The 25,343-nt window shown below is 35.9% G+C and overlaps 4 protein-coding genes and 1 long non-coding RNA gene across 5 annotated transcripts; 2 read left to right on the top strand and 3 right to left on the bottom strand.

The window, feature by feature from the left end:
* Nucleotides 1-664: 664 nt before the first annotated feature.
* Nucleotides 665-2,660, top strand: LOC132056306 (UNC93-like protein 1). The gene is made up of 2 exons (XM_059448442.1): nt 665-2,207; nt 2,314-2,660. The coding sequence occupies exons 1-2, from the start codon at nt 1,033-1,035 to the stop codon at nt 2,555-2,557; spliced, it is 1,419 nt and encodes a 472-aa protein (XP_059304425.1). The 5' UTR covers nt 665-1,032; the 3' UTR covers nt 2,558-2,660.
* Nucleotides 2,661-4,271: 1,611 nt separating this feature from the next.
* LOC132058264 (uncharacterized) lies at nt 4,272-5,606 on the bottom strand. The gene is made up of 2 exons (XM_059450819.1): nt 5,391-5,606; nt 4,272-4,688 (listed from the first exon to the last, which is right to left on the bottom strand). Exons 1-2 carry the CDS (start codon nt 5,499-5,501, stop codon nt 4,446-4,448), a joined length of 354 nt encoding a protein of 117 aa, XP_059306802.1. The 5' UTR covers nt 5,502-5,606; the 3' UTR covers nt 4,272-4,445.
* A 5,695-nt stretch (nt 5,607-11,301) lies between these two features.
* Nucleotides 11,302-12,078, top strand: LOC132056307 (uncharacterized). The gene has a single exon (XM_059448443.1). The coding sequence runs from the start codon at nt 11,499-11,501 to the stop codon at nt 11,877-11,879; it is 381 nt and encodes a 126-aa protein (XP_059304426.1). The 5' UTR covers nt 11,302-11,498; the 3' UTR covers nt 11,880-12,078.
* A 2,527-nt stretch (nt 12,079-14,605) lies between these two features.
* Nucleotides 14,606-21,314, bottom strand: LOC132056308 (uncharacterized). Its single transcript, XM_059448444.1, has 9 exons — nt 21,142-21,314; nt 20,801-21,044; nt 20,555-20,704; nt 16,842-16,899; nt 16,658-16,750; nt 16,187-16,285; nt 15,700-15,791; nt 15,428-15,487; nt 14,606-15,330 (listed from the first exon to the last, which is right to left on the bottom strand). The coding sequence occupies exons 1-9, from the start codon at nt 21,297-21,299 to the stop codon at nt 15,070-15,072; spliced, it is 1,215 nt and encodes a 404-aa protein (XP_059304427.1). The 5' UTR covers nt 21,300-21,314; the 3' UTR covers nt 14,606-15,069.
* Nucleotides 17,113-20,526, bottom strand: LOC132056309 (uncharacterized). Its single transcript, XR_009414749.1, has 2 exons — nt 20,207-20,526; nt 17,113-20,176 (listed from the first exon to the last, which is right to left on the bottom strand). It is a non-coding gene; the product is annotated as an uncharacterized LOC132056309 (long non-coding RNA).
* Nucleotides 21,315-25,343: the final 4,029 nt, after the last annotated feature.

Below are 25,343 nucleotides of genomic sequence, written 5' to 3' on the forward strand. Positions count from 1 at the left end.
CGGAAGGAGTATCACGCAAGTGGAAGGTCATATAGTTACTCTCCTTCCCCTCTTTTTATCAATCCGTCTACAGTGTAACAGTTGTAATTGTAAGGAACATTTAGGATTCCTTTTAATCTTAGTAACGGAGGGAACAATAAAATATGCAAATTCTCTTGCTACTCATTTTATAATCGTACTATCCACTTAAAATTCAATATTCTGTCTTCAAGGAATTTTATCATCACTTATTTGTTCCCCGTGATGTAGAGGAGTCAAATAACCTTTTATTTGTATGTATGAACTCTTTCTTCAAAATTTGTTCCTATAAAAAATCATACTAGTATCCAATCGTGGACCAAATGGAGATGGCAGGCCTGCTTTAACGAAACAATCTTTAAAAAAGAAAGAGAACCCTATTTACAAATCATTGCTATTTGGTCTTATTTTCGCCAGCAAAACTTTATGATTTTCGTGCCTGTTACTTCATGCTTCCGTTTCCAAGATAATTAACAAAGATAAATATCAGTGGAATCTGCACTTTACCTACAACTCCGCAGGATAGCGACGAATGTGACGTATCTTATTAATAAATTCAGCGACAAACGTGGTACTCGTCGCCAAAAACATTAATGTTAATAATGAATATTCAACTTCTGGGTTAAGGCCATCGTAAAACGTCGGAATCAAATTAGCCGTGATAAGACCATTTGTAATAAATTGTTAAACTACTAGTAATTACTACCAATGTAGCCAGCGAGGCACCAATTTTACCATTTTTAATCCAATTCAATCTTCCCGATGCCGGAGGCCCAGATTTTTATTTTTAAAAAAAACACCCGCAATTACTAGTATGGCACACTATAAAAAGAATTTTAATTAAACTCATCCTCAACAAAAACAACCAGTCTTTTCATTCATCCAATCCTTGCTTTCAAAGTTCCGTATTTAATTCCACCACTATTCTATCGTTTCGTCCCTATAAATTCCCAGATTTGAGGACCCCATTTTCTTATCTTTCCTTGATCCGTTTAATCCGAAACCCACAGCGTTATGGGTTCTTATGCAGATGAAGAAACTGGAAAAGGATTACCTGATTCACCTCCAAATAATTCAATTTTCAGGTATAATTCACCTTTGGTTCAGGTTGGTTTAATTGGATTGGTGTGCTTTTGTTGTCCAGGCATGTTCAATGCCCTCTCTGGTATGGGTGGTGGTGGTCAAGTTGACCACACAGCTGCTAACAACGCCAACACAGCACTCTACACAACTTTCGCCATATTTGGTATATTAGGTGGTGGAATTTACAACATATTAGGTCCACAAAAGACTCTGTTTTGTGGTTGTTCGACTTATATATTGTACGCGGGTTCTTTTCTCTACTACAATCACCACAAGCATCAAGCATTTGTGGTAGTGGCCGGCGCCCTTCTTGGTATTGGCGCCGGCCTTCTCTGGGCTGCCCAGGGAGCAATTATGACGTCGTATCCCCCACATGATAGGAAAGGTACTTATATCTCTATGTTTTGGAGTATTTTCAACATGGGTGGTGTCATTGGTGGTCTTATTCCTTTTGCATCGAATTATAATAGAACTACTGCGGCGTCTGTTAATGATGGTACTTATATTGGATTCATGGTCTTCATGGCTATCGGAACGTTTCTTTCTTTAGCGATTTTGCATCCCAGTAAAGTCGTTAGGAATGATGGTTCGACGTGTACTAATATTAAGTACTCCAGTGTGTACGTGGAATTAATACAAATTTTGAAACTGTTCGGGAACTGGAAGATGTTGTTGATGGTTCCAGCCTCGTGGGCTAGTAACTTTTTTTATACTTACCAGTTCAATAATGTTAATGGGGTGTTGTTCAATTTGAGGACTAGGGGTTTGAACAATGTGTTTTATTGGGGTGCACAGATGATTGGTTCGGTGTTCATCGGGTCCATAATGGACTACAGTTTTAAGAGCAGGAAGACTAGGGGATTTGCTGGTATTATTGTTGTTGGCCTGCTTTCAACAGCAGTTTGGGGTGGAGGACTAGCGAAACAGCTTGATTATACCCATGAGGATGTACCTGATCACATAGAATTACTGGATTTCAAGGATGGTTCGAAATTTGCAGGTCCATTCGTCTTGTATTTTAGTTATGGTTTACTCGATGCCATGTTTCAGAGCATGGTCTATTGGGTTATAGGAGCCTTGGCAGATGATTCTGAGGTTCTCAGCAGGTAAATTTTCGTGTACTTAATTCAATTCTTAAGTTATGCTTAAGACTTAATGGGAATAGAATTGATTATCAGTTGGTTAATTCGGATTGTTTATCTGTATTCATAGGTATACTGGCTTCTATAAAGGAATACAAAGTGCAGGGGGAGCAGTTGCTTGGCAAGTCGATTCACATAATGTACCATTCGTGAACCAGCTTATCGCGAATTGGGCGTTAACCACCATTAGTTTTCCATTATTGATAGCTCTTGTAGTATTAGCTGTGAAGGAAGACAACAAAGATGAAGAGGGAGTTGTCATTCCTTCAAACCGTGACATTAGTACTACAGTAGGCAAGCCCAATAAGGAATAGTTTACAAAGCTGTAAATTGTGGACAATCAACCACAGTATAATTTAGTCCAGGCGCCACGTGAAATTTCTTTGCTAATGTATGTTTAATTGTCTTCATTCTCTAGTTTTTTTTTTTTTTTTGTTGATATTCTTATATGCTCCGGCAATGTTGTTTTTGTGCTCTTGCCTTTTTTTGTAAGTTCTCTTTTATTTTGCACAAGCAAATTGACATACGGTTGTTGCTCTCTATCTAGTCTGATACCTTGGGAGTTTATCCCTAAAAATAGACTTCCACATTGGTAAATTCAACATTCTGCTGGCTTATACCAGTTTCTACTAATTCCTTGGATGCTGATGAGTGATGACATACAATGCGACTGTTCTATGACTTGTCGTGAATCAGTTCAAAAGACAAAATGCTTAATATTGCTGGCCAAACGGCAAGTAGACTGCTGTTCTGATCTAGCAGACTGATGCAATAATCTGATTAGTTGGCTTTAGGAGTGAGATATCATTTCTTTTCTGCATCCACGTGGGGTTTTGAAAAATCTAAACATCTCAGAGATAAATAGACAGATTGAAATTTGAACAGAACACACTCCTTCATATCCTTTTTCGCTCTTGAGAATACCCCCTTCTTCCACTCAGCCAGAAGAGTAACTAGGACCAATTCAGTCTCATCATAATGTTCTAATTGAACGTTGTCCATTTTTTATTATTTTCAAAGGATAAGATTTTTCTCTTTACCAACGACTTCAGGCTTGACTAGCTCCCACAGTGGGACGGAATCCGCCATATAGATGACCGGTGACTGGTCTTATTGGGCAGCTCCTCAAAAGATTGACGAAACCAATTAATTACTAGTAGTATCTAATAACATGCCTTGAGATATACACAATACAATACAGCAATCTGATTTCAGTGTCTATATATGTTGTTGGGTGTTGTAGTTTGCTAAAGTACACTTTGGTAACGTGTGATACTGGCTTTAGAATTCTTTTTTCTGATTGAATACAAGACAAAACGTTATGTCCAATAAGCTGTAGCTGAATCTTAAGAAGATTTTGTTAGGGTCTGACATTGACATAATCTTACTTTCTTCCTTAACCTTTCCTGAATTTTTGGCGATCCTTGTCCACCATGTGATGGAAAAGGTTGTTTTTAGCATATACTGCTGCTGTAAAGGTTTTTTGGGCGGCCTACTGATAAACTCTGCGCAAGGTTAAAGCAAAGTACTGGTAATAGACTACATGATTTAATTTTGTTCTGCTCTTCCATACTACGACAACAATAAATACGCCTCAATCCAACTCAAGTTGAGATCAACTATATGAATCCTCATGGACCATATTCTCCATTTAAAATCATCAAAAAATAAAAATAAAGTACTTTCATTTCATTTAGATTTTTAGCGACAACTCTGAACCTGATTTGATTGCACAGATAATTGGCTTCTCTGTTGATTTTATTTCAGATAGAATTACATTACAATATAATGTATATATTGCATATAATGTTGTGCTGACTTTCTCTATATGTAGATGCAATTATGCAAACATGGTGAATTTTCTTGAACATATAAGCATGGAACAAGTTTTAGCTTAGATATGAAAAATAGGACATTGTTGCAGTTAAATTATTGTTTTGTCAGAAAGTTTAATGGGTTATGTCTGTGTTACTGAATCTAAGTCGTCACATTTATAACTCTATAGCAGTAAATTGCACAAACAAATAATTACAGGACAACCATCTTTGGAATCTCTTCTTTATTTATTTTTTTGTTTCTTTTACTTACATGATCCACAACAAATCAAAAAAAGCTAGCAAACATTCCAATATATGACATAACAAAAATTAGATGGAAAAAAAATTAACAAGGGATATAAGATTTGTGCTTTTTTGTTATTGTTTATTGGGCAGCAGCTTTTGGGGTCTCCTCAACCTTCTTCTCCTCTGTTGGCTGTTCCTTCACAGCCTCAACTTTGGCTTCCTCAGCCTTTTTGGGTGTCTCCTCCTCCTCCTTTGCCGGCTTCACCTCCTCGGTGGCGGCTGCAGCAACGGTTACTTCCTCAATCTTGGGAGCCTCTGGTGCTGGTTCTGACACATCTACCAAAGGCTCTTCCTTCTTAGCCTCGTCCCCATCTTTCTTCTCCTGAGATTATTTATAGCAAAGAAAATTACGATAATATTATTGCAATACGCCTCAATCCTAAGTCAGTCTGGTTAAATTTATGAATTTGGACTCTGTGTTGAGTTTCCAAACAAAAAGTGATAATATATGTATTTTCCTTTCAATGATGGACATTGTTTTAGAGTAGCGTCAGAATTTCGCTTGACCACCTATATTTTAGTCTTCAATCATCTCTAGCAAAGTTACTAATACATTCGTTGCCGATTTGGAGTTCTAATGGAAGGCACTATAGAGATTATACGTCAAGTATACACGAGAATAAAATGTGATCAATTAACCAACCAACAAAACCAATTGTTACAAATAAGATGTTGTTGCTGCATTGATAGATTTAGATATTGCTTAATCTGGCTAATAATGAACTTGGTAAAATGATATGATTGAATAATTGAACAATGAGATTATTTAGGAATATACATTGAAGGTTGAGATTACTCATTGAATTTCTAATACACAATGAATTTTCAAAATCAGCAGTACCTTTTTTTTAGAGTTCGATAGCTGAATGAATTTCTATATCCATTCTGCTTTATTCATGTGAATTTCATTTCAATACAATTAAGAGCAAATAATGCAACTAAATGCATCCCCATTTGATGTTCCAATTTTTTTTAATTTTTTTTGGTGAAATGACAATCAAAATGATGATGATTATGTATATACCTGAGGAGCAGGAGTTTCCTGCTCAGTTTTCTTGGGGGTGGCAGGTTCCTCGACGGGGGCAGGGGCCAACTCTTTATCCAAATCCTTAGGTCTGCTCGCACAGGCTCCCATGATTCTATGAGCTTTTGCGAGCTAAGGGGAGATGGACAAGAAAAATGCGATTGAGAAAATATCAGGAATCAAAAAGAGGCTTGTTTTTATTTTATTTTATGTTTGAAGTATAACAAATAAGCAGGTTTTTATAGAAATATTGGAAGGATGGGCTAATTTGTTGCTGTATCGTCGAAACATGCGCACCTGTTTGTGGACAATCTGTAAAGAATTGAAAGTGGGAGGCCTTGACGTTGTAGTTAATTCGTTACAAACATGCGTTGAATATTCAGTGTCATGACGGAGAAAGCTGAGATGGCAATTACTGGCAAACATGCTAGTTAATTATAACTATTTTCTTGTTTCACTTCATAATATGATAATTACGATGTCATAGCTTTTTTTTTTGTCGATAAAAAATAGCCACTTCGATTCCGGTTTGTGAGTGGACGGTGGCCCTAGCCCGTATGTTTTCTGGATATTAGTCTATGTTTTAAATATTACTCCCTATAGTTTCGATTTACTAGGCAAAGTTTGAGTAAACAAGACGTTTAAAAAAGAAATGACGACTTTTGAAATCATAGCATTGATGCACCTTAGGTTGAAATTTGTGTAGTTATTAACATATGATGCACATATACCAACGAAGCAGTGTCACGTGACATCTCCTTATCAATTTTGTTACTAATTAATAATAGGACGCAAGTTTAAAACAAAAATTGCACACAACACAGTTGGTACCTCCAACCTTTTATATGTTATTTCTAAACCTAACCTCATTAGTTATTTGTCAAAAAAATAAACATTAATTGTGGAGATTCGAGCCAATCACCTCCTCTAGTATTAAAAAAATCATGTAAAGCAATTGAGCGACAATAAATTTATCACAATGAAAGTGATATAAATAAATTATCTCATTCTTTGGAACACAATTGTGAATACATTTCTCTGGAAATAAGAACCTATCAAGGAAAGTTCTACTTTGGTAATGCCATGTTTTTTATAGTAATTATTTTATTTGTTCATTTTTTTTTTAAATATTGACACCACTTATACAAAATCTTGTGTACATTGCTAGTGGTTATAAGACTTTTGAAAATTATGGTCTTAAACATTTTATAATATTTATGTGGCTATAAATGTACCCATTAAGAGTAAACTTGTAGTTTAAGTTAACTTATTTTCAAAGTTAAAAAGCTATTATTCTTATTCGAAGGGACTAAAATTAAAAATATGTAACCACATAAACTGAAACTAGGAGTAACGTTCCCTTAAAATTACTGAGGGTGGCGAACCTATCCCCTCACATTACTCCACAAATATGCCTTGCTCATGATTCCAACACTGAGAGAGCGAGATATTCCGATGGTCAAGGGAGCATCACACCCCCTTCTGGCACACTTAGTGCTAGAGATGTCCCTAGCTCAAGGGGGAAGCTCAGTAACCAATGCAGAATCGGAGATGAAGATTTTATTATGGAACTGTAGGGGTTGCAATAACCCCGATTTCAAGAGGCATTTCAAAGTAATAGTAGAGTGGAATAACCCTACAATAATCTGTTTACTGAAACAAGGAAAGACAATCATGATTTCTGTTAGACTTTATCAAATTCACTGACATGTTTGAAATAAGCGGCAGATGGGTACTCAAACGGAGTGGCCTTCATGTGGAACAACAACGAAGTTGCCATTGACCCAGTTGCTATCATCAGTCAAGAAATACATGTCAATGTGCAGGCTTCTAATGCGAGCAATGGGGGAAATTCCACTAAACTGCATCTATAGGGAGGCGAACTAGGTGGCTCAAAAGATGGCTGATATTGGAGCAAACAATACTGATGAAATGATGGGAGAATCATTATTTTGGGATACTCCCCCTGCTTCTGTTATTTCCGTGTTAAACAAAGACAATTTAGAGATAGTATTGTTTAAATCTATCTCACTTACGCTTTCTGCAACTTAGAGATAGCATTGTTTAGATCGATCTCAATTTGTATTTCGCAAGTACCTTTATTTCAGTTATAATATCTTCGCTTCAGGAAAAAAAAACTAGGAGTAACGAACTGTGGCAGATTAGAATTCTCAGTTTCTATTGGATGTCACCAGCTGATGCAGTCATTCAATACAATCATCCAATCGTGCTATTGAGTATTAACACACAATAAATGACGTTTGAGAAAAATAATCCTCACTTCAAACTTGTGAGATTCTTATTACTCTTGTTGCTACAGACATGGGCGGAGCCAGCCCTTCGGGTGTGGGTTCGGCCGAACCCAGTAGCTTTTGTCCGAACCATATATTTGTATTAAAAATTTTGTCAAATATGTACAAATTATTAATTAAGAACGTAGTAACTTTAAAGAATTAGAATCCCAAACCCACAAGCTTCGAATCCTGGCTCCGCCTCTGGCTACAGATTAAGCGATGGTCTAATAAGACTAGACTTTTGACAAACACTTATGTCTAGTGGTGTTTGACTATTTCAAACCACATTACCCTCTTAAAGTAGAAATATGACCTAATATTCTAAAAGCATGTAAAGATACAATGAATCAATGGAACTCTTCTAAATATCCAAAACAAGCATTAATTTCTCCATTCTCCTCTCCTCTTTTGTTCAGAGCTGTGAAATTAAACGTTCCTAAAGAAGAATGTGATGTAAATATGGAAATGCCTTCTATACATTAGATTAAGTAATTTGGACCTCGTGACTGTGCAAACTAACCGACTAGGATTATATTCGATTGAGTATTCTAATATATCATATCAATGTTAATTTATAGATTTAGTAAACTGTCCAAATGAGCTACACTTCTCAACTAACAACGAATTTAGAAAAACCTCCTCGCATGAGATATTGAGATCCCTCTTGAACAAAAGAGAATTAATTAAAAAAAGAAGTTGTTTTACGCTCTCAATCATCCAACTCAAGCTTATTATGAAAAAATGAGTTTATATTTTTTCACCTCTTTCTCGAATTGACCGTTATTATACATAATTTGAAAGATAGGTCATTTCGTCTTGTTCTTTTCTCCAATACATTGAACTCTTAATTTTTAATTGACAAACTTGATTCGTTATTGTGTTTGGAGCTCCAATTATGATTACAATACTGATTTTTGTAGAATCTAAGTGGTAAAAGTTGGATTAGAAAGGTAACCCAGAAGAGGGTTTGAATTTCAAATCTTCTTTTGGTGAGAAATTTGGAGTGAGGGTCGTTTAGACTTATTGGAAATTAAATAATCTAAGGAGATCGTCTACAAATTTGAAGTTTTGGACTGAGTTTTAACAAGAATTGTAACTGAAAATCGCAGAAGATATTGCATATTTATACACAATTATACACTTTTTTACAATGTAGATCTATTATTTTGTATAGGTATATAAATATTGCATAATAATATATAGGTATATATACATTTGCAAAAAAAAATATATTGGTTATGCATATGTCAACTAAAAATTATGACCGCGTGAACTCAAAATGTTGTGTTGGGCTATATTTTTTGTATAAAATTTCCCTTAAAAAAAGCTAAAAATAGGCTACAAAGTGTTCAAAAGTTCTGAAGGAGAATAAAAATATCCAAAGAAATAATATCTGAGCAAGAGAAAGATTCAACAATAACTATATGGAAGAAGTTTATCAAATTAGAAAGAGAAGAGGTAGAAGACTTTAGTCAATAACTCATAATATAAGCTCATAAATCTCACATATGAGCTACCTCTGAACTTAGAAAAATATGTAGCATCCCTATTTATAATAACACAAAACCAAATTATAGAAATTGGAAAACCTCTTCTTACATGACCTTGATTATGAAAGTTAATTAGATATTAATCAAATAAAAAAATAAATGTCAAATCCCCAGCAATTTTGGATTACTAATCTTGATTTTATTCCAACAAGTTCTTTTAAAGGTAGAGACCAAGTCTTCAGACATATTGACTGCATGTCATATATCTTCGCAATTTACTTGAACTTCTATGATTTATGAAACCATATAATCATTGCACAAATTATGTAAAATGTACTTTATTAATTAAAGAAATAATACTAGTGGAGTAGTGGTATTACTAGGGGTCTTCTTGATTCGGATTTTTTAAATACCAAACCAAACTAATTGAAATTTATAAACCAAACCAAACCAATAAAATGATTATTCGATTTTTTTCGGGTTTTTCGGGTTTTTTCCGAAAAGTTAAAAACACATAGAAATATTTTTTAATATAACAAATAAAAAAATAAATGTCATTAATCCCCAAAAATTTTGGATTACTAATCTTGATTTTATTCCAACAAGTTCTTTTAAAAACTAGAGACCAAGTCTTCAGACATATTGACTACATGTCATATATCTTCGAGTTACTAATTTACTTGAACTTCTATGATTTTATAAAACAAAAACATAAAAAATAATATTTACAAATTACATTACAAATAAATATTTTTATGTATAAAATATTTTAAAAATCGAATACTTTATTAATTAAAGAAATAATACTAGTTTTTTTTCTTGGAGTAGTGGTATTACCATCCCTTTAATTTATTTCCCTTACCCCCGAATCCCGATTAACGTCATTAATTAAGCACTTAGCATTAAGCTAACATAGGCATTTACAATTCTAAACGGCATTAAAACAACACTAAGCTCATTTAATTATATTTTTTTGAATAGACATCGTCTATGTGCCCCTACTAAGAGGATTAAGAAAGTTTTGCTTATTGTACAAAAAAAAAAAAAAAAAAAATAATTGCTTAGGAATGTTAGAGAAGAGAAAAACAATAAGAGAGCTACACATGGCATAGGGAGTCCAGCCTGGACAACCCTGTCAACGGCTAGAAATAATTGTCTTAAATAAAAGAAAGCTAAGATAGCAAAATTGTCGTATGAAAAGGAGAAAAAAAAAAAAAAGAATAAAGCACAAGAAAACTATACGAATATTAACTTTAGGTGGGTTAGGTCCACCTGCTTTGTTTTGATTTTTTATCCGATTATCCTTTTGACACCTTCGATTAATTCTAGCTTGCATAGAAAAATCTGAACCTGAAGGTAAAACAAGTCCGCTTTTCAAAAACAATTTCATTCTCAAAGCTCAATTCGTTACCTTTAATTAAAAAAGGAAAAGGGCTAAAAAAGGCAATCAACTATAAAAAAATAAAATAATTTACCATCGTTAATTTGGTCTCAAACATGCGTTTATAATTAATAAACTAATTCACATTTGTTTCTCAACTATAAATACAAAATAGAACAACTTAACCTTTTTTTTAATTATAAATATCATATTTTTAATTATAAATATCATATTACTTATAAACAATATTAATCTAAGGAATACTGTTTCCAACAAATTTTTGCTGTGAAAAATAACTGCAAATCATAAACAAAATATATTAAAACAAAGATTCTATTGATGAATATTGCGAGCATAAATCATTTATTTTAACGATTAACCTCTCCTAAAATATTCTTCGTAATTAAAGTCGTTAATAACGTATTTCTCTAATGTAGAAAGATCTTGATATATTTGATCTCCAAAAATGTATCGAGCAATTTGATAAAGATAATATTTGATGTCTTGATCTCTCTGTGAATATTTCAAGAATTTATGAGATTTTCGAAATTAACCCTTAATTTGTATTTGGTCCACCGTATGCTTTTACATTAGTGGACTTTTTTTTCCCGTAAACAACTGCTTTTACATTAGTGGACTCAATAAATATTTACCCTTCACACCACAAAAGGTGGTAGGTCCACGTACAGGTAGGATACTACCCAACCAATCGTATCTACATAGATTTCAACCACTAGAGACTTCGAATTTGACGGAAGTCATAATAATAAAGCAAAATTCACATTCATCTCTCTTTTCAAAAAATATACTTTCCTTTGATCACCGGAAATCCCCAAATTCCAATACTTAGGGTTTTCTATTTCTTCAACTAGTCCTTCACAAAAAAAAAGGCGAGCTTTTCTTCTCCATTCCAAGAAAGGCTCGCCCAAAACAAAAAACAACCATGAAATTTATTACCGTCATGTTCTTGCTTTTTACCGTCGTTTATTTCCCTTTTACCGTCCGTTCAGATGAAATCATTCCGTTACTTTTACCGTCCGATCAAGTTAACCAAGACATTTGCCCTACCACAACAACGACGTCGTCTCAAACGAATTCCTGCACCGTTAACTGCTTCCGACCCGACCCGGTTTGTGGAGTTAACGGCGTTACGTACTGGTGTGGTTGCCCAGACGCACAATGTGCTGGTGTGCGTGTTGTGAAATCAGGGATATGTGAAGTGGGTAACGGAGGTTCTGCTCCCCTTACGGGTCAAGCGTTATTGTTGGTTCATATTGTTTGGCTTGTGTTACTTGGTTTTGTTGGATTGTTTGGCCTTTTATGATCGATTAATTGATTTAGGGTTAGACTTGATATACTATGATTTTTTTGTATGATATATAGTACCTGTATATGAGGGAAATTTACGGCTAGCTGTTTTTATATTTTGTTCCTTTTTTTTTTTTTTTTTTTTTTTGTTGTTGGATTAATACAATTTTAGGAGATTTAGATATTTCTCATCCTTGCTTCTTTGATCTTTGAAATTTCTGTTTTAATTGCCTCTATAGTCCTGAGATAAATTTTTACAGAGCCTGAAATTGGGTCATTTGCACTTTTATCCGCATTTTGTGCTGGTCTTTAATATTTGCCCCTCATAACAAACAACTTTTTTGGGGGCATAAGTTTGTATTTTCGCATCATAATATCCCACAAGCTATGGCATAAGTTCGATTTTAAAGCGCAAAAATTAGAGAACAAGACATTTGAAGGGAAAACCGTGCAATTTCTTCGCTGAAACTAACGTGTAATGTATCACAACAGAGCGGAAAGATATAGAGGATTTATATAATTGAGTTTGACTGGTTTAGGGTAGTAGTTGTTGTTTCATGGAGATAAAAATATGTATATTATTAAGGAAGAGATTTTCAATATGTGAGAAATTTTGATGAGGAGATAGGTGAGTCAATTTTTGAAGTTAAGATTGTCGTAGACATGTCTTCAGTAGCTTTATATCTCCTTTTAGTTCTTATGGGCTATGGCTGATAGGTTATATTGGATTTTAACCTCCGAGGAAAGCAAGAAATATTGGCTGGCTAGGCTTCTAAAGAACCTGCCTGCCTTTATGCACCAAAATTTTCGATCGTTTTGGATCTGCTCAATCTAAGATGATTTTTTTGTGGACTTTAAACTGCAAATCTGGTGTTTAGATAGGGAAATGTTCGACCAAATACTTTTGTGATATTAGCAGACTGCTTATTTAATCCAGATTCCGGAAAATCATTAATGCCTGTTGGTACAACAAATCGATTCCAAATGATAGGTATTTTGCTGTTTCATTAGTCATTACAGTCACATCTCTGCTATTCATGATTGCTTGCTCTTGAAGCCATTTTTGTTCTGTCACTGATTGGCTGGACTTGCCATTCCTTGTAGAGAGTAGTTGGGGACAGAGTGACCATCTTCATGAGCCTGATTCTTCCTCACGCTGTAGGCTGCTCCTTATTCTCCTCCTCCCCTTGGTTTAAGGTTCCCTTTTCTCTCCCTAACCCGTCCTCAACCTCTTAACTGCTGCCCCTTACCATAACACAACTACTAGCATTCCCCTTTACTTATCTCCAACCCTTCCCTTTGCCCTTCTAGCAACTCTTTTGATCCCTTGTCTCAGCCTTCCTTCTGGCCTTGTACCATCTCCTACCTCTCCATTTTGATCACAATGATTTGGGTAAATTTTTGACATGCATTCTGGTGCATTGGTCTCAGGGGTGAGTCCAAAATCTACTTCCTCTCCAACTTTTATCTCATTTCACTCCAACAATTTTTAAGTTATAACAATTAGGAGGTGTCAAGGTCATTATCAGGCATCTGAATGGGAGATTATTGTCTTGTGCTTTTGGTTCTGGGAAGGGAGTGTCAAGACTTGAGAGGAGTTAGGAATCAGGTTAAGATTGGTATTTCCACTGGCTGTTCTTCTTGTCCTTTTGGAAGAGCAGTGCATCTTCCTTTTGGTTGCTAATATTTCCTAGTTAATCTCAGTCCTTGGAGGTAATGTGCTGGGTAAGCTATTCGACTTCTCATGGGATTAATAATCGTTTTCCACTTTACAGATTGTTTTGAAGGTCAATTTCTTCACAACTCTAGTTGCAGATGTATTCATTTATTTATGATTTAAAGAAAGTTGCTCTTAACGGAGTAGATTATTATAAAGTGGGGTCGCATAGGTATTTGATGATATTCCTATCCTCGACGACAAAGCTAAGGCAGGCTGTTGTTCTTGATGCATTGGACGACATGCTCGGGATCTTTTTTTAAGTTGAACTCTAAATATTTGTACATTTGCCACGCACACGCCCCACACCCTCAACCCTCAGGCAGCATTAGGTCTCCAACATTCAATCATGAATATGAGCAATTTAATAAACGATTCTATTCTCATGAACCAGACTGGACATTTGCTGTCTCGACAGCGTGCGACGCTGATACTTGCTTTTTGATGGGCACAAACTCCGAATTCAATTTATAAACCCAGACTTTGATAATTATATCTGGAATAATACTGAATCCTTGCAACCATGGCATCTATTCATTGGAGCACCTTTAACGATTGCGTGCTTACAAAGACACTCGTTTCCTTGTAATGTTTACCATTAGAAAAGAAAGGCGTTTCCTGGAGGTTATATTACTTATTGTACTTCCAGCCTTGGTAGTTCAAAATAAAACAATTATTGAACAATGAAATTTTGCGTTTGAGTCTCCAAACAGTAAGTTGCATATTCAACTTGATTATATATATTCTACTAGATCGGAGTAAGTTGTATGTTCTAGCCTTCCTTAAGAGTCCTTGTGGAAATCAAGACTAAATCCGCAGTACAACATACAATTGGTTTCCCGTGTCTTAATCTAGGACGCAATTGTTGTTGATGTGTAGAAGTTGGATGCTTTCTAAGGACTCTAAATCAGACAGCAGATTTCATGGTTAAGCACGATTGATAATTTTAACAATCTCCGAGGTTTATTGTTAATAGAGCTAGTATTTTGTGGAAGAAAATTAAAAAGAACAAATACACGGAAAGATAGTAGCAGCAAGTTAAACTTATTTTATAGAAGTAAACTAAAGTTAAAAAACTGGGAAATCGGACGACATATCTTACCCACAAGATAGTAATTAAAAACAGCATAAAAAAGTGGCGAGTGAAAAGTTCACGTTCCCCACGCGATGATGCGCTTGAGGACATCTTTGAAGTTCTCCAAAACAATAAATCTGTGGAAATGCTTCATCCTTCGAAATATGAAGGAGAGTCAATCAGTATAATGCTCTTAACTGCCACTATCTCTATTTCTTTTTATACCACTTTTCTACTTTCCAAGCAGCCTCATCCGGAACTAAGCAGCCATCCTCAGAAAAACAGTTATCAACGGCAGAGTTCCATGTAGGCACTCTAATCATTGCCAAAGTATCTAATCAAGAATCCGATGCATGTACGGCTAGATACTCCACAAAATTAAGAAAATAGAAATGAGAACTTCCCCCTAGACACTCAATCATCCTTTTTGTGGCTTTGCAACGAGAAAACGGGATCACCCAGATGATCCTCATCAGCAGATTTTGCAGTAAGAGAGCTGTCATCGCCGTTTACTGCAGATGAATCACTCTGCCTGTTGTTTCTGGTCAACTTAGATTGAGAGGTCCCAGGCTCAGTGACAGGATTCTTGCCCACTACGTTTTTATATATGCCAAGAGCTTGAGCCATCATGCTAGCAGGATCAGCAGCACTTGTAGGAAGCAACAGCGTTGTGCCCTTCAAAGTTGAGAAGGCAAACAGAAAAAATAAGAACGTTTGCAAATAACTTACACAAGACAGTTGACACAAATATAATGTAACTATTGTGCTTCACCTCCTTTGCAATATTACTGAAGGCTTGTATATACTGTTCTGCAATCCTCAAACTTGCTGCCTACAAACCAAATATTGAAAGCTTTAAGTGTGGCACTGATTATAAAAATTTTGACAATCCGATGGGAAAAACTTTGCTGTAAGCTGTGCACTAGAAGTATGAAAAGCAGCCCACTATTCCACTCCCAGCACAAGAAGGGCAGGGAGAAAGAATAAAGAAGACAACGCATTGCCAGATCAGGACCAGTACTACTGGTGTTCAAAGAACCTCACCTCTGCACCGCCATGCTCCTTAAGCGTTTGTGACACCATTGCAATCCCTTTTGCTGTAGCTTGTGCCCTTGCGAGGATTGCTTCCGCTTCACCTGATTCATTCAATGGGAAGAGAAAATAATGAAGAGAACCAATGAAGCTGAGATTGACAGTCCCAAAAATAAAAGGGCACTACAAATGGCTAGTCAAACGTTTTCTGCAACTTGAAACACCTTGGCAGTTGGCACCACATTAGGCACCGACTACAGTTACGGACCATGATAAACACCATTTATAGCCTTTAATACAAAAGAGAAAACACACGCGCATAAGCTAATCCAACAGTCACAATGGAAAGTGAAACATCTGTTCCCGTCAAAACTTCTGACACTTCTATTCAGAGTTTCACCGGTCAAACAACTCTACTCTACTTTGTCCTTGATCATGATCAAGAGAAGTTGAATCTCACCAGAGTGCAGGGAAAAAGTGAAGTTCTAAGTAAACAAACCTAGCGCTCTGTTGACTTGGTCCATTTTTGCAGCTTCTGAGGCAAGGATCACTGAACTCTTCCTTCCATCTGCAATATTAATATTTGCCTGCCTTTCTCCTGTTACATGTCAAAAAATATCATAATCACATACAAAGAAAAGGAAAATTTCCGCATGTCAGATTAAAATGCTTGAAATTCTAAAAAGTAAGTAAGTGAGCTGTGATTTTACATTGGCATGTTAATCATTTTGCTCATACAAACCTTACCAAGTTATCAGCATAAGTAGAATTTAGTAAGAACAGATTGACTCTTTATGTTATCGATGGAAAATCTTTTCGATAGATCTACTTGTAAATGTACGTTAAGCTGGTCTGTCCCAGATATCATAATAATAATGGCTGCCCCTTCCTCCGCACCGGCAAACTACCACTCAAAATTCTAACACAACTACTGCATTGCAAACTAAACATCAGGAAGCGGACCGATTACCTTCTGACTCCAGAACTTGAGCCCTTTTTTTGCGTTCTGCTTCGGCCTGCATCTCCATAGCCGCTCTAACCCCACGAGGAGGAGATATATCCCCTGAAAAAGAAGCACAACAGACATATTCAGCAATGTAAAGCCACATCCATTTTTTGTAATGATGAAAAAATCGGCAGACTAGCCCACATACTTATTTCATATCGAAGACATTTCAAGCCCCAATCTGTTGCAGCATCGTTAATAGCCATCTACAATAAAGTGTGCATCAGATGGATCAAACTCAAGCATCAAAGGTGGCAAAATTAAAAGGAAACCATTCACAGGAAGCTTCCTAAATCAGCATTAAAAAATATTTGCACATTACAGTAGGTAAATTGACAGTGTAGGGATCAGATGAGCATAACATTACCTCCTAAATGAGCTGATGTACTAATACTTTCTTTTGAACAGTAAAAAAAAAAAAAAAAAAGTATTAGTACATCAGCTCACTACTGTCAATATGGCCATATAAGAATGCAGAAGTTTCTTAATGGTTACTCTAGCAACACCATCTAAATAAAGCCTATGCAACAAGTATTAAACTAGATGTTGATAATGACCATTCAGCAAGTGATTCCAGATTCATGTGCAGATTGATTGTGAAGTGAAGATGAAGAAAGCAGCGCAAAACATTAAACCGACACAAAAAGATATCTGCATAATGTTATCAAGTAGACAAGTACACAATTAATTTCACTAGAATCAGCATACAACCTTGGACCGTTAGTAGTTTCTCATTTAACTTTGAGTTTCATTCTAAGAGACTTCATCTGATTTCATGATGCACATCTAAATGACACAGCAAATAACTTCTCAAATTTCAGTGGCCATTATGGCTAAAAACAATTGAAACTGCTGTTTCAAACCTATGTCTATCGAGACAGCCTCTATACTCCACAAAGTTAGGGATAAGGTCTACGTCCATCCTATCCTCCCAAGACCCCACTTGTGGGATTACACCGGGTATGTTGTTGTTGTTATTCTATGAGATTTATTAAGCATGTCATTTCTTCATTCTTTTCGATGAAATTTCCATCTATTAGTTTCATGAGATTCTTGCTTCTTCTTTTTTTTTTTTTTAATGACAAGGGAACCCGCAGCCGCTACCCTTTGGGTGCGCACAGGATAAACCCCGCTCTTGTGTAATAGACCGCAAATCACACGAGAGATAACCCGCACTAGGCAAGCCATGTGTGACGAGCTCAACCTAGAAGGCAAATCCCCTGCTGTCGTAGGCAGAGGGGGTTTCGAACCTGAGACCTCCATTATGGAAGCCCCATGCTCAACCAACTGAGCCACCCTTGTGGGTGAGATTCTTGCTTTTTAAAGTTGTAGTTATTCGTCCTTCATAAATGTGCCAGACAAAAATGGACTTTATCAATTCAACGAGAAAAGTAGACTCAGCTCATAAAGCATGCAGTCCAAAGAAAAGAATCAGTATAGGTGGACATTGGCACTCTCATCATAGATGCAATCTCAACTCTTACTCATTTATCTTTATTAGTATTTAGTTATCTTGGATTTTCTTCTTAACATCGTCCTTAGACACCTCATGTAGCATGATACCCTTTAGTTTGACTCTAATGGTCAAGTTGACCCATTTATTTAAGTGGTTTTTTTTTTTTGACATTGGTAACATGTAATTCACCTTTTAATGATTAATACAAAATAACCAAACTCATACAAAAAGGGGGGAACAGAAAAACACAGAAGCACTACCAGGGAAAACCATAAATTATCCAAAAAACAACAAATCGATAAATTTTACCCACTGTTCTAAAATGTCTTCAGCTCCCCAAAAACGACTCTTTCTCTATAAACATGGGAACATCTTGTTGCAAAAAGTGACACAGAGATACAATATCAAAATTCTTCAAAAAGACAATTTTATATCCATTTTGAACCTGATTTTATAAGAATAAACCAATTCTTTAGTCCTACCTCAATACTAAGCATAATCAAAATAGGATACCAAAACTATGGCAAAGGCCTTCGATTCCTAAAAGTCAGTTAACAGTGAAATACAAAGAGAATAGGTAATTCAGGATAACAGGAAATACCAACAGGTACATAAATGATATACAACCTCTATGTCAACAATGACTGAGATGGGCTTAAATGGAGCTACATGAAGTCATGAACAGTGAAGATTCATATTCCTGTAATTATATATGTTAACAAGGCACATTTATTTGACATCAAGAGATAGTAGTGACTAGTGTTATGGCATTATTAAACAAAATGATGTTTTATTAAAGTAAAATAGCAGTAAGCAAGTGCTATTACATATGACTACAATCTCCTTTAGCGCTGTGAAGAGTAATGAAGTCTAAGAGAGATGCAATACCATATACAATTTGCAGTTTACACCAAAAGGATAACTGTACTAGACACATCACAAAAAGTAGGACTATTAGGATTTAGGACCACCAATTAGTTGCAGTTTGAAATTCAAAAACAGAAAGAGTTGAGAAGAGGTTGACAGAGTGGCAGAAAAGGTACCCGTCAAAAGGAGGTAAAGAGGTCCTAATCAGGAACACATTTTCAAGTGTCCAAAAATGCATGCATCGGCAAGGGTGATAGAAAAGTTGAAGACACTTCAATGAACTTTAAAGTGGAACACAAATAATGGGATAAAAAGTTTCATCTAATGAATTGAAAAGTTGGTCACATCTTCTTTTAAGGTATGGAGTGCTCGGATTGAAGACTTGAAGAGTATTCAACAAAGCACTCTTAAGAAAGTGGCTTTGGAGATTCAGTAATGTGAAACATGGGATAAGGAAGACAGTGAATGCAGAAAAGTATGACAAGGAGGAATGGAGAACCGGAAACACCACTCTAGCTTATGAATGCAAACTATAGAGGAATATCATGAAAGGATGGAAAGAGTTCAGCAATAACAGCACGTTTTATGGAATCAAGATTAGCTTCTGAAAGAACAGAAGGTGTGTGGATGCATCTTAATTGTCCAATACTCAATTAACTTTCCAAATATCAAGCCAAAAAGATGGCATTTGACCAGTTATACAGAGAACAAGATGATGGACCATTATAGTAACTTATGATTCAAAATAACCATTCAAGAACAAAAGATAGAAGAGCATTTAATAAACTACTTTACTGACCGAGTACCACCAGATCAAAGCTAGATGCATGGAAATCTATAGGCGGGGGAAGTGGCTTTTTCTAGGGAAGTTCTTCTAACACAAGTTACTCAAAATAGAGGATAGAGTTGCCCATATTTCTCTATTTGGATACCTAGAGCATCAAGAGAGGTTTGTAAAGTTGCAAAACCACCTATATTAGACCGCTAGCATTACCTGTGCTAGTTGAACAATGCTCATGCTTTTACAATGTGTTCTTTTTTAAAATTTAAGGGCATTGCATGGTTGGCTAGAATCTATGCTTCACACCAAGTTTAACATTTCTTGAGTACTAGAGTTGTTTAACATATGCAACAAAGTTCTAGCAGATAGATCTATCAACCTTATGTGAAACTATTTTGATAAGATCAACCTTATGTGAAACTATTTTGATAAGATCAACCTTATGTGAAACTTGCAACATCCAAGATAAGTAAATCATGAATTCTATAAATAACTAACTCAGATCTTCAAAGCGAATATTTACAAACAACTTGCATCTCAAGCGTGAAGATTTACATCCAATAGATTGCATAGGCAACTTTGCTTTATTTTCAGTTTCAGATAACCACAATCCATAAATGGAAGGAACTTATCAAACAATTCTCACAGTCATCCTATTTGATATATAATAGATAGATACTCTATACATCTTATAAGTCAGGAGAAACAAAGGGGACGGTGTTTGAACTTTAGGGACATAGGATAGTAAAAGTCTCACCACTATCTTTTCATTCAAAGTGTCCCTTTCTTCAAAAGTCTTATCCAGTGTGATCTTACCAAGCTCACTGCGCATAGTTGTTTGTGCTAGCTGAATTACCGCATATAGAGGATTCTCAACCCCATACGAGGCCAATTTAGGGTCCACAATCTATAGTTAAACAACAAACATAAAAAATTATCAGCACATTTCCAGGAGTGCAAAATCAATAACGCCTTAATCCAAAATTAGTTGGAGTTGTCTAACCTTAACATAGAGAACCCCATCAATCAAAATGCTGACATTGTCCTTAGTAATGGCGGACTGATCCGGTATAGGAATAGCCTCCTCCTTGAGTGAATGCACATACGCAATTTTATCAACAAAAGGAATCAACACATGAATTCCAGGAGTCAATGTCTTTGCATATTTCCCAAACCGCTCAACAACATACGCCTTTTTCTCAGGCACAATTCGTACTCCCCAATTTACCGGCGGCGGAATTTCATATCTTCATCAAATCCACAACTCACACATTCACACAAAACAAAACAAAACAAAATCACAGTAAAATTCTACCAATACAAAATGAGGATCGAAAATTTTACCTCGCACTAGGGTCACGAGCGTTGCGGAAATAGCGGACTGAGGTGACGAAAGGAGAGAGTTGACCGGAGAGAAGAGATGATTGCTTTAGAATGGGCGCCTGTAGCAGGTGATTTAGCAGCCGGAGCTTGCTGAGGGAGTTCGATCTGGCCGCGTTCATTGATGTTCGATGAATTGGACTTGGAGAGAGATAATGACTCTCGATTGACGGTCCGACGAAGGGAGGTTTCACGTTTACAAAGCCCTAGTAAAACCCATTACCCGTAGTCACACAATTTGTCTTGTTCCAAATCTGGGGCGTTCACAGAAAATCAAAAAATAAATCAAACCAAATTGAAGAAAAGAATGATCATTTTTTTATTTGGTTTGGTTCTTCATTTTAAAATAAAAATTTGTTTCATTTTGGTTTGAAGCAAAAAATAATTGAAAATATTGAACCAAATCGATTATATAAATACATATTTAAAAATTATAACCGAAGACAATATGTATATTTTATATAAAAATTTTAAAATTTTACGGTACAATATTAATTTTTTGCATTCTTAGTTCGTAATTTAGGTATTTGCCTTTATAGTAATCCAATTTTTTGCTTTTACTTTCTTGTTAGGTTGGTAATTTTTATTTTGATAATTTCGGGTAACTATTTCATGTTAATTATCACAATGGCCGACACAATAGCGTGTTAGTGCGCTAAAATCTTGCTACTCGGCAAAACCATGCTTCTATTCCGCTGTCTCGATTTAACAAAACGGCGAGTATATATGTGACACAAGGCTATGTTTCAAATTTATGTAATTTGCGGGGAAAAAAAAATTTAAATAGAGTTTCCTTTGTTTGGACTGTCAAATAACCTGCGCGAAATACCAACAAAGGCCACGCGGGACCCGACAAAACATCATATATACATAAGCGGACGACGTGGCGGCCCGTGGGATCGCCCCGAACACTAACGGTCTCGCTCTGGCCAAGTACGAAGTAGACCGACTGTGGCGTGTGTCGCGGACTCTAAACGGACGACACGGAGACCATGTGACGGGGACGGGCCGCATTTGCCCGCGAGCAAATATATATACCGTGGACGAATATGTGCCAAAGGTGAGCTCCCGGAATAAGAAAGCACTCACAGGCAGTGGATGAAAATCCCTGGTAGGCGGATGTAAAATACGCACTGTAAGCGTGAGCGACGACCCCAAGACGAAAAGGGGTGCGAATATGCTTGAGTATGCAAAGTGAAAATATACAATATGTCAAATACGAGCCATAATCGAAAAAGGCGAGAGAAAGTAAGTACATATCCGAAAATACCAAAACGTTTACTTATTAATATTTTTTCTCGAAAACGAACTATGCGTAGAGCTGGGTGTCACACCACGTACAACGGTCAAAATCCAGCGACTATCACATCACATAACATACCGTGCAAGATACCCGTGACGATATCGCAGAACATACCGCGACGAAATACCCCGGTGACGATATCACGGAAGGACATCACGCGACCCCGAATACCCGGCCACGATATCACGGGCATAACATACATAACGTAACATAACATACGAGAATACCCGGTGACGATATCATATAACGACATACAAATCGACCTTGACAAACCCGATAGAATAACCAAGCGTGCCTATTTCCCGACCCGAAATAGTCGATTGGTACTATAGAATGTCTCGAAAGCGTATCAATCCAAACCTCGAAATCATAATCCGGTATCAAAATCACATGCATATGAGCAAACAAATAATTAAGCTACCTTTCAAAAATCCGGTAACCAATATATTTACTAACGTCGGAAAGTGCGAAGCAAACGTTTGATTTATCGGAGTGGTACATCAAAGCTACGACCTTACCGAAATCGTCCTTGTGTATAAGTTGTATTATCGAACTCGATAAAGTAGTTAAAATAGTCATATTTGAAATCGGAATAATCATCATGACATTTTCTTCAAGAATTGTCTAAATTACATAAGGGTATGTCGCGGGACCCACGGACGGGTGTGAACCGGAAATGGAGCCATCGCCATGAAAAACATACTCATTATATATCATACAAGCTCTACGAGTTTTGAAGCATTGCGAGCTTTTCGAGAAAGTTATGAGCGTTTGTAGTTTTTGAATCGGCCCAATGAATAAGTTCTTAAAAAAAATCGGCTTTTAAGTAGCCTTTGCAAATTATTAATTCCAAGGGTATAAGGATCAACGTTATGGCATATTAGCACAAGGATACAAGGAAACAAGTGCAAATCATATACAAGCTCGGATTGCGAAATAGAGAGTTTATCGAGGCTTGAATCATAACCTAATTTAACTAAGACATGCCCGAAAAGGAAGGTTACTTTACCTCAAACGCTCTCCAAAATATGATCCGAACTCAAGCTAATCCAAACTATGATTCGAGGCTGCCCACGATCTAAATAAGCCATGAAATGCCAAACATTAGCTAATGACTTTTAGGCCTTAAATTCCAATTGTACTTATTCTACAAAAATTTAGGCGATTTCCCCACAATAAATATAGGCTACCCTAAATTTAACTATAACCAAAATCAACAACAACAACCACAATAACCAACCTAGCAACATCGATAATCAATTCGAAAGGCAAAGTAATAATAGTAGCTCTCTTTTACATCATTCAACAATCTTTCATAAATTCAATTCGATGGCTTAACTTCAAGCTAACATCGGCGCTTATACATTCGCATACTAACTAGAACCCATACCAACAACATTTAAGGACATTCTAAGCAATTCATACAACATTTCCAATAATCCCAATTTTTCTCCAAAAGCTGACGCTTATTGTTGAGAGCAGGCGTGGTACATTTTTTTTTCTTGTTTCCAAATCATAGTTTGTATCCTGATTTACGTTAACAATGTTATCTGTCATTATACAATTACATTAAATATACAATAACCTCCAACTTGATCCATGACATTAACAACATCATTTTGAGTCAACAAACATTCATTTCCAACATAAGATTCGTAGCGACGACGATTAAAACAATAAGCGATATTAATTCATCCTTTACCAAACATTTGAGGAGCTATACTGTACGTTGTACATGAACATATAGTGATGGTTTATTCTCATCTCCACTCCTGACAACGGAAACACGATACAAGAATTAATTCATCAATTCCATTTTCAACACCCATTTACACGGCTAGCTCCTGAGCACACAACCGCTTCCAACTGCCTTTTATGTTGAAGATATTCATCCATATTAACACTGCTCCAATATGCATAAAACATTTATAACCCGTAAAACAAGAGAAATTCTTACCTTTCTTCTTTATTCTATAAATAGGCTAGGGTTTCCAAAAGATGAGAAATAGTGGATTGATCGCTCCCAACTTGATGGTTCCATGGCCTTTCTTAGAGACCTCCGAAGATAATAGGTTTACATCAATGGAATAATTTTAGAAGGACAAAAATGGGTGGATTTTCTTGAGCCTTGGCCAAGAGCCTCGGCTTCAATGGAGAGGTCTTCAATTTTTTTGTGCAAGTGTTGAAATGAGCAAGATGACTAGTAGTCATCTTTTAATCCTTTATGAAGAGTACAAAAACTTGGCTTGACTTTAATGTGTTGTTCGGCTCAAAAGTTGACCACCAAAAAATTGTGTAGGCGCAATCATTCACATGTGGCCGTATGGAAAATGGATGATTTTTTAATTTTCGATTTTATGTTTAATTAAATTTTTTAATTGTTAAAATGCAAATCGATTGGTGATTATTTATATGTCTTAAAAAAAAAAAAAATCAAGGTCAAAAATCCCGACTTTGTATCCGAAATAGTTTTGTCGCTTGCTTGCTCATTAATCCGGATTATTTCAATGCACAAAAATACGAGTTCTAACAAAAATAACTTGTCTTGTAGTCCTGTAATTATACATCACTGTTTAATTCAATTATCGTCAAGAAATTTTGGTATATCACAACTCCATCTTTATTTTTTGTCGTAATAAATTTTATTATGATCTTTGAAAATGGTTAAATTTTTAGACAATGCATAGGTTTTTTTTTGGGGGGAGAAAGCTACATACATATAACTTGATTTTATATATATTCCTTATTTTCTTAAAAGTAATTGATAGGTAATGTTTGGGAATATAATCAATCCAATATGTGCTTTGAAGTATATTGTCATATATTTTTAGAAATTCGATAAAATCGAAGTGATGAAAAGCCG

The sequence above is a fragment of the Lycium ferocissimum genome, chromosome 5 (assembly GCF_029784015.1).
Source record: "Lycium ferocissimum isolate CSIRO_LF1 chromosome 5, AGI_CSIRO_Lferr_CH_V1, whole genome shotgun sequence".
Taxonomy (NCBI): Eukaryota; Viridiplantae; Streptophyta; class Magnoliopsida; order Solanales; family Solanaceae; genus Lycium; species Lycium ferocissimum.

Coding starts and splice junctions, on each gene's coding strand:
- LOC132056306 (XM_059448442.1), top strand. CDS start 1,033: ATGGGTTCTTATGCAGATGAAGAAACTGGAAAAGGATTACCTGATTCA. Junction 2,208..2,313: donor GATTCTGAGGTTCTCAGCAG/GTAAATTTTCGT, acceptor CTGTATTCATAG/GTATACTGGCTTCTATAAAG.
- LOC132058264 (XM_059450819.1), bottom strand. CDS start 5,501: ATGGGAGCCTGTGCGAGCAGACCTAAGGATTTGGATAAAGAGTTGGCC. Junction 4,689..5,390: donor AGGAAACTCCTGCTCCTCAG/GTATATACATAA, acceptor AAATAATCTCAG/GAGAAGAAAGATGGGGACGA.
- LOC132056307 (XM_059448443.1), top strand. CDS start 11,499: ATGAAATTTATTACCGTCATGTTCTTGCTTTTTACCGTCGTTTATTTC.
- LOC132056308 (XM_059448444.1), bottom strand. CDS start 21,299: ATGAACGCGGCCAGATCGAACTCCCTCAGCAAGCTCCGGCTGCTAAAT. Junction 21,045..21,141: donor GCTCGTGACCCTAGTGCGAG/GTAAAATTTTCG, acceptor GATTTGATGAAG/ATATGAAATTCCGCCGCCGG. Junction 15,792..16,186: donor CCAAGTCAACAGAGCGCTAG/GTTTGTTTACTT, acceptor TGAATGAATCAG/GTGAAGCGGAAGCAATCCTC.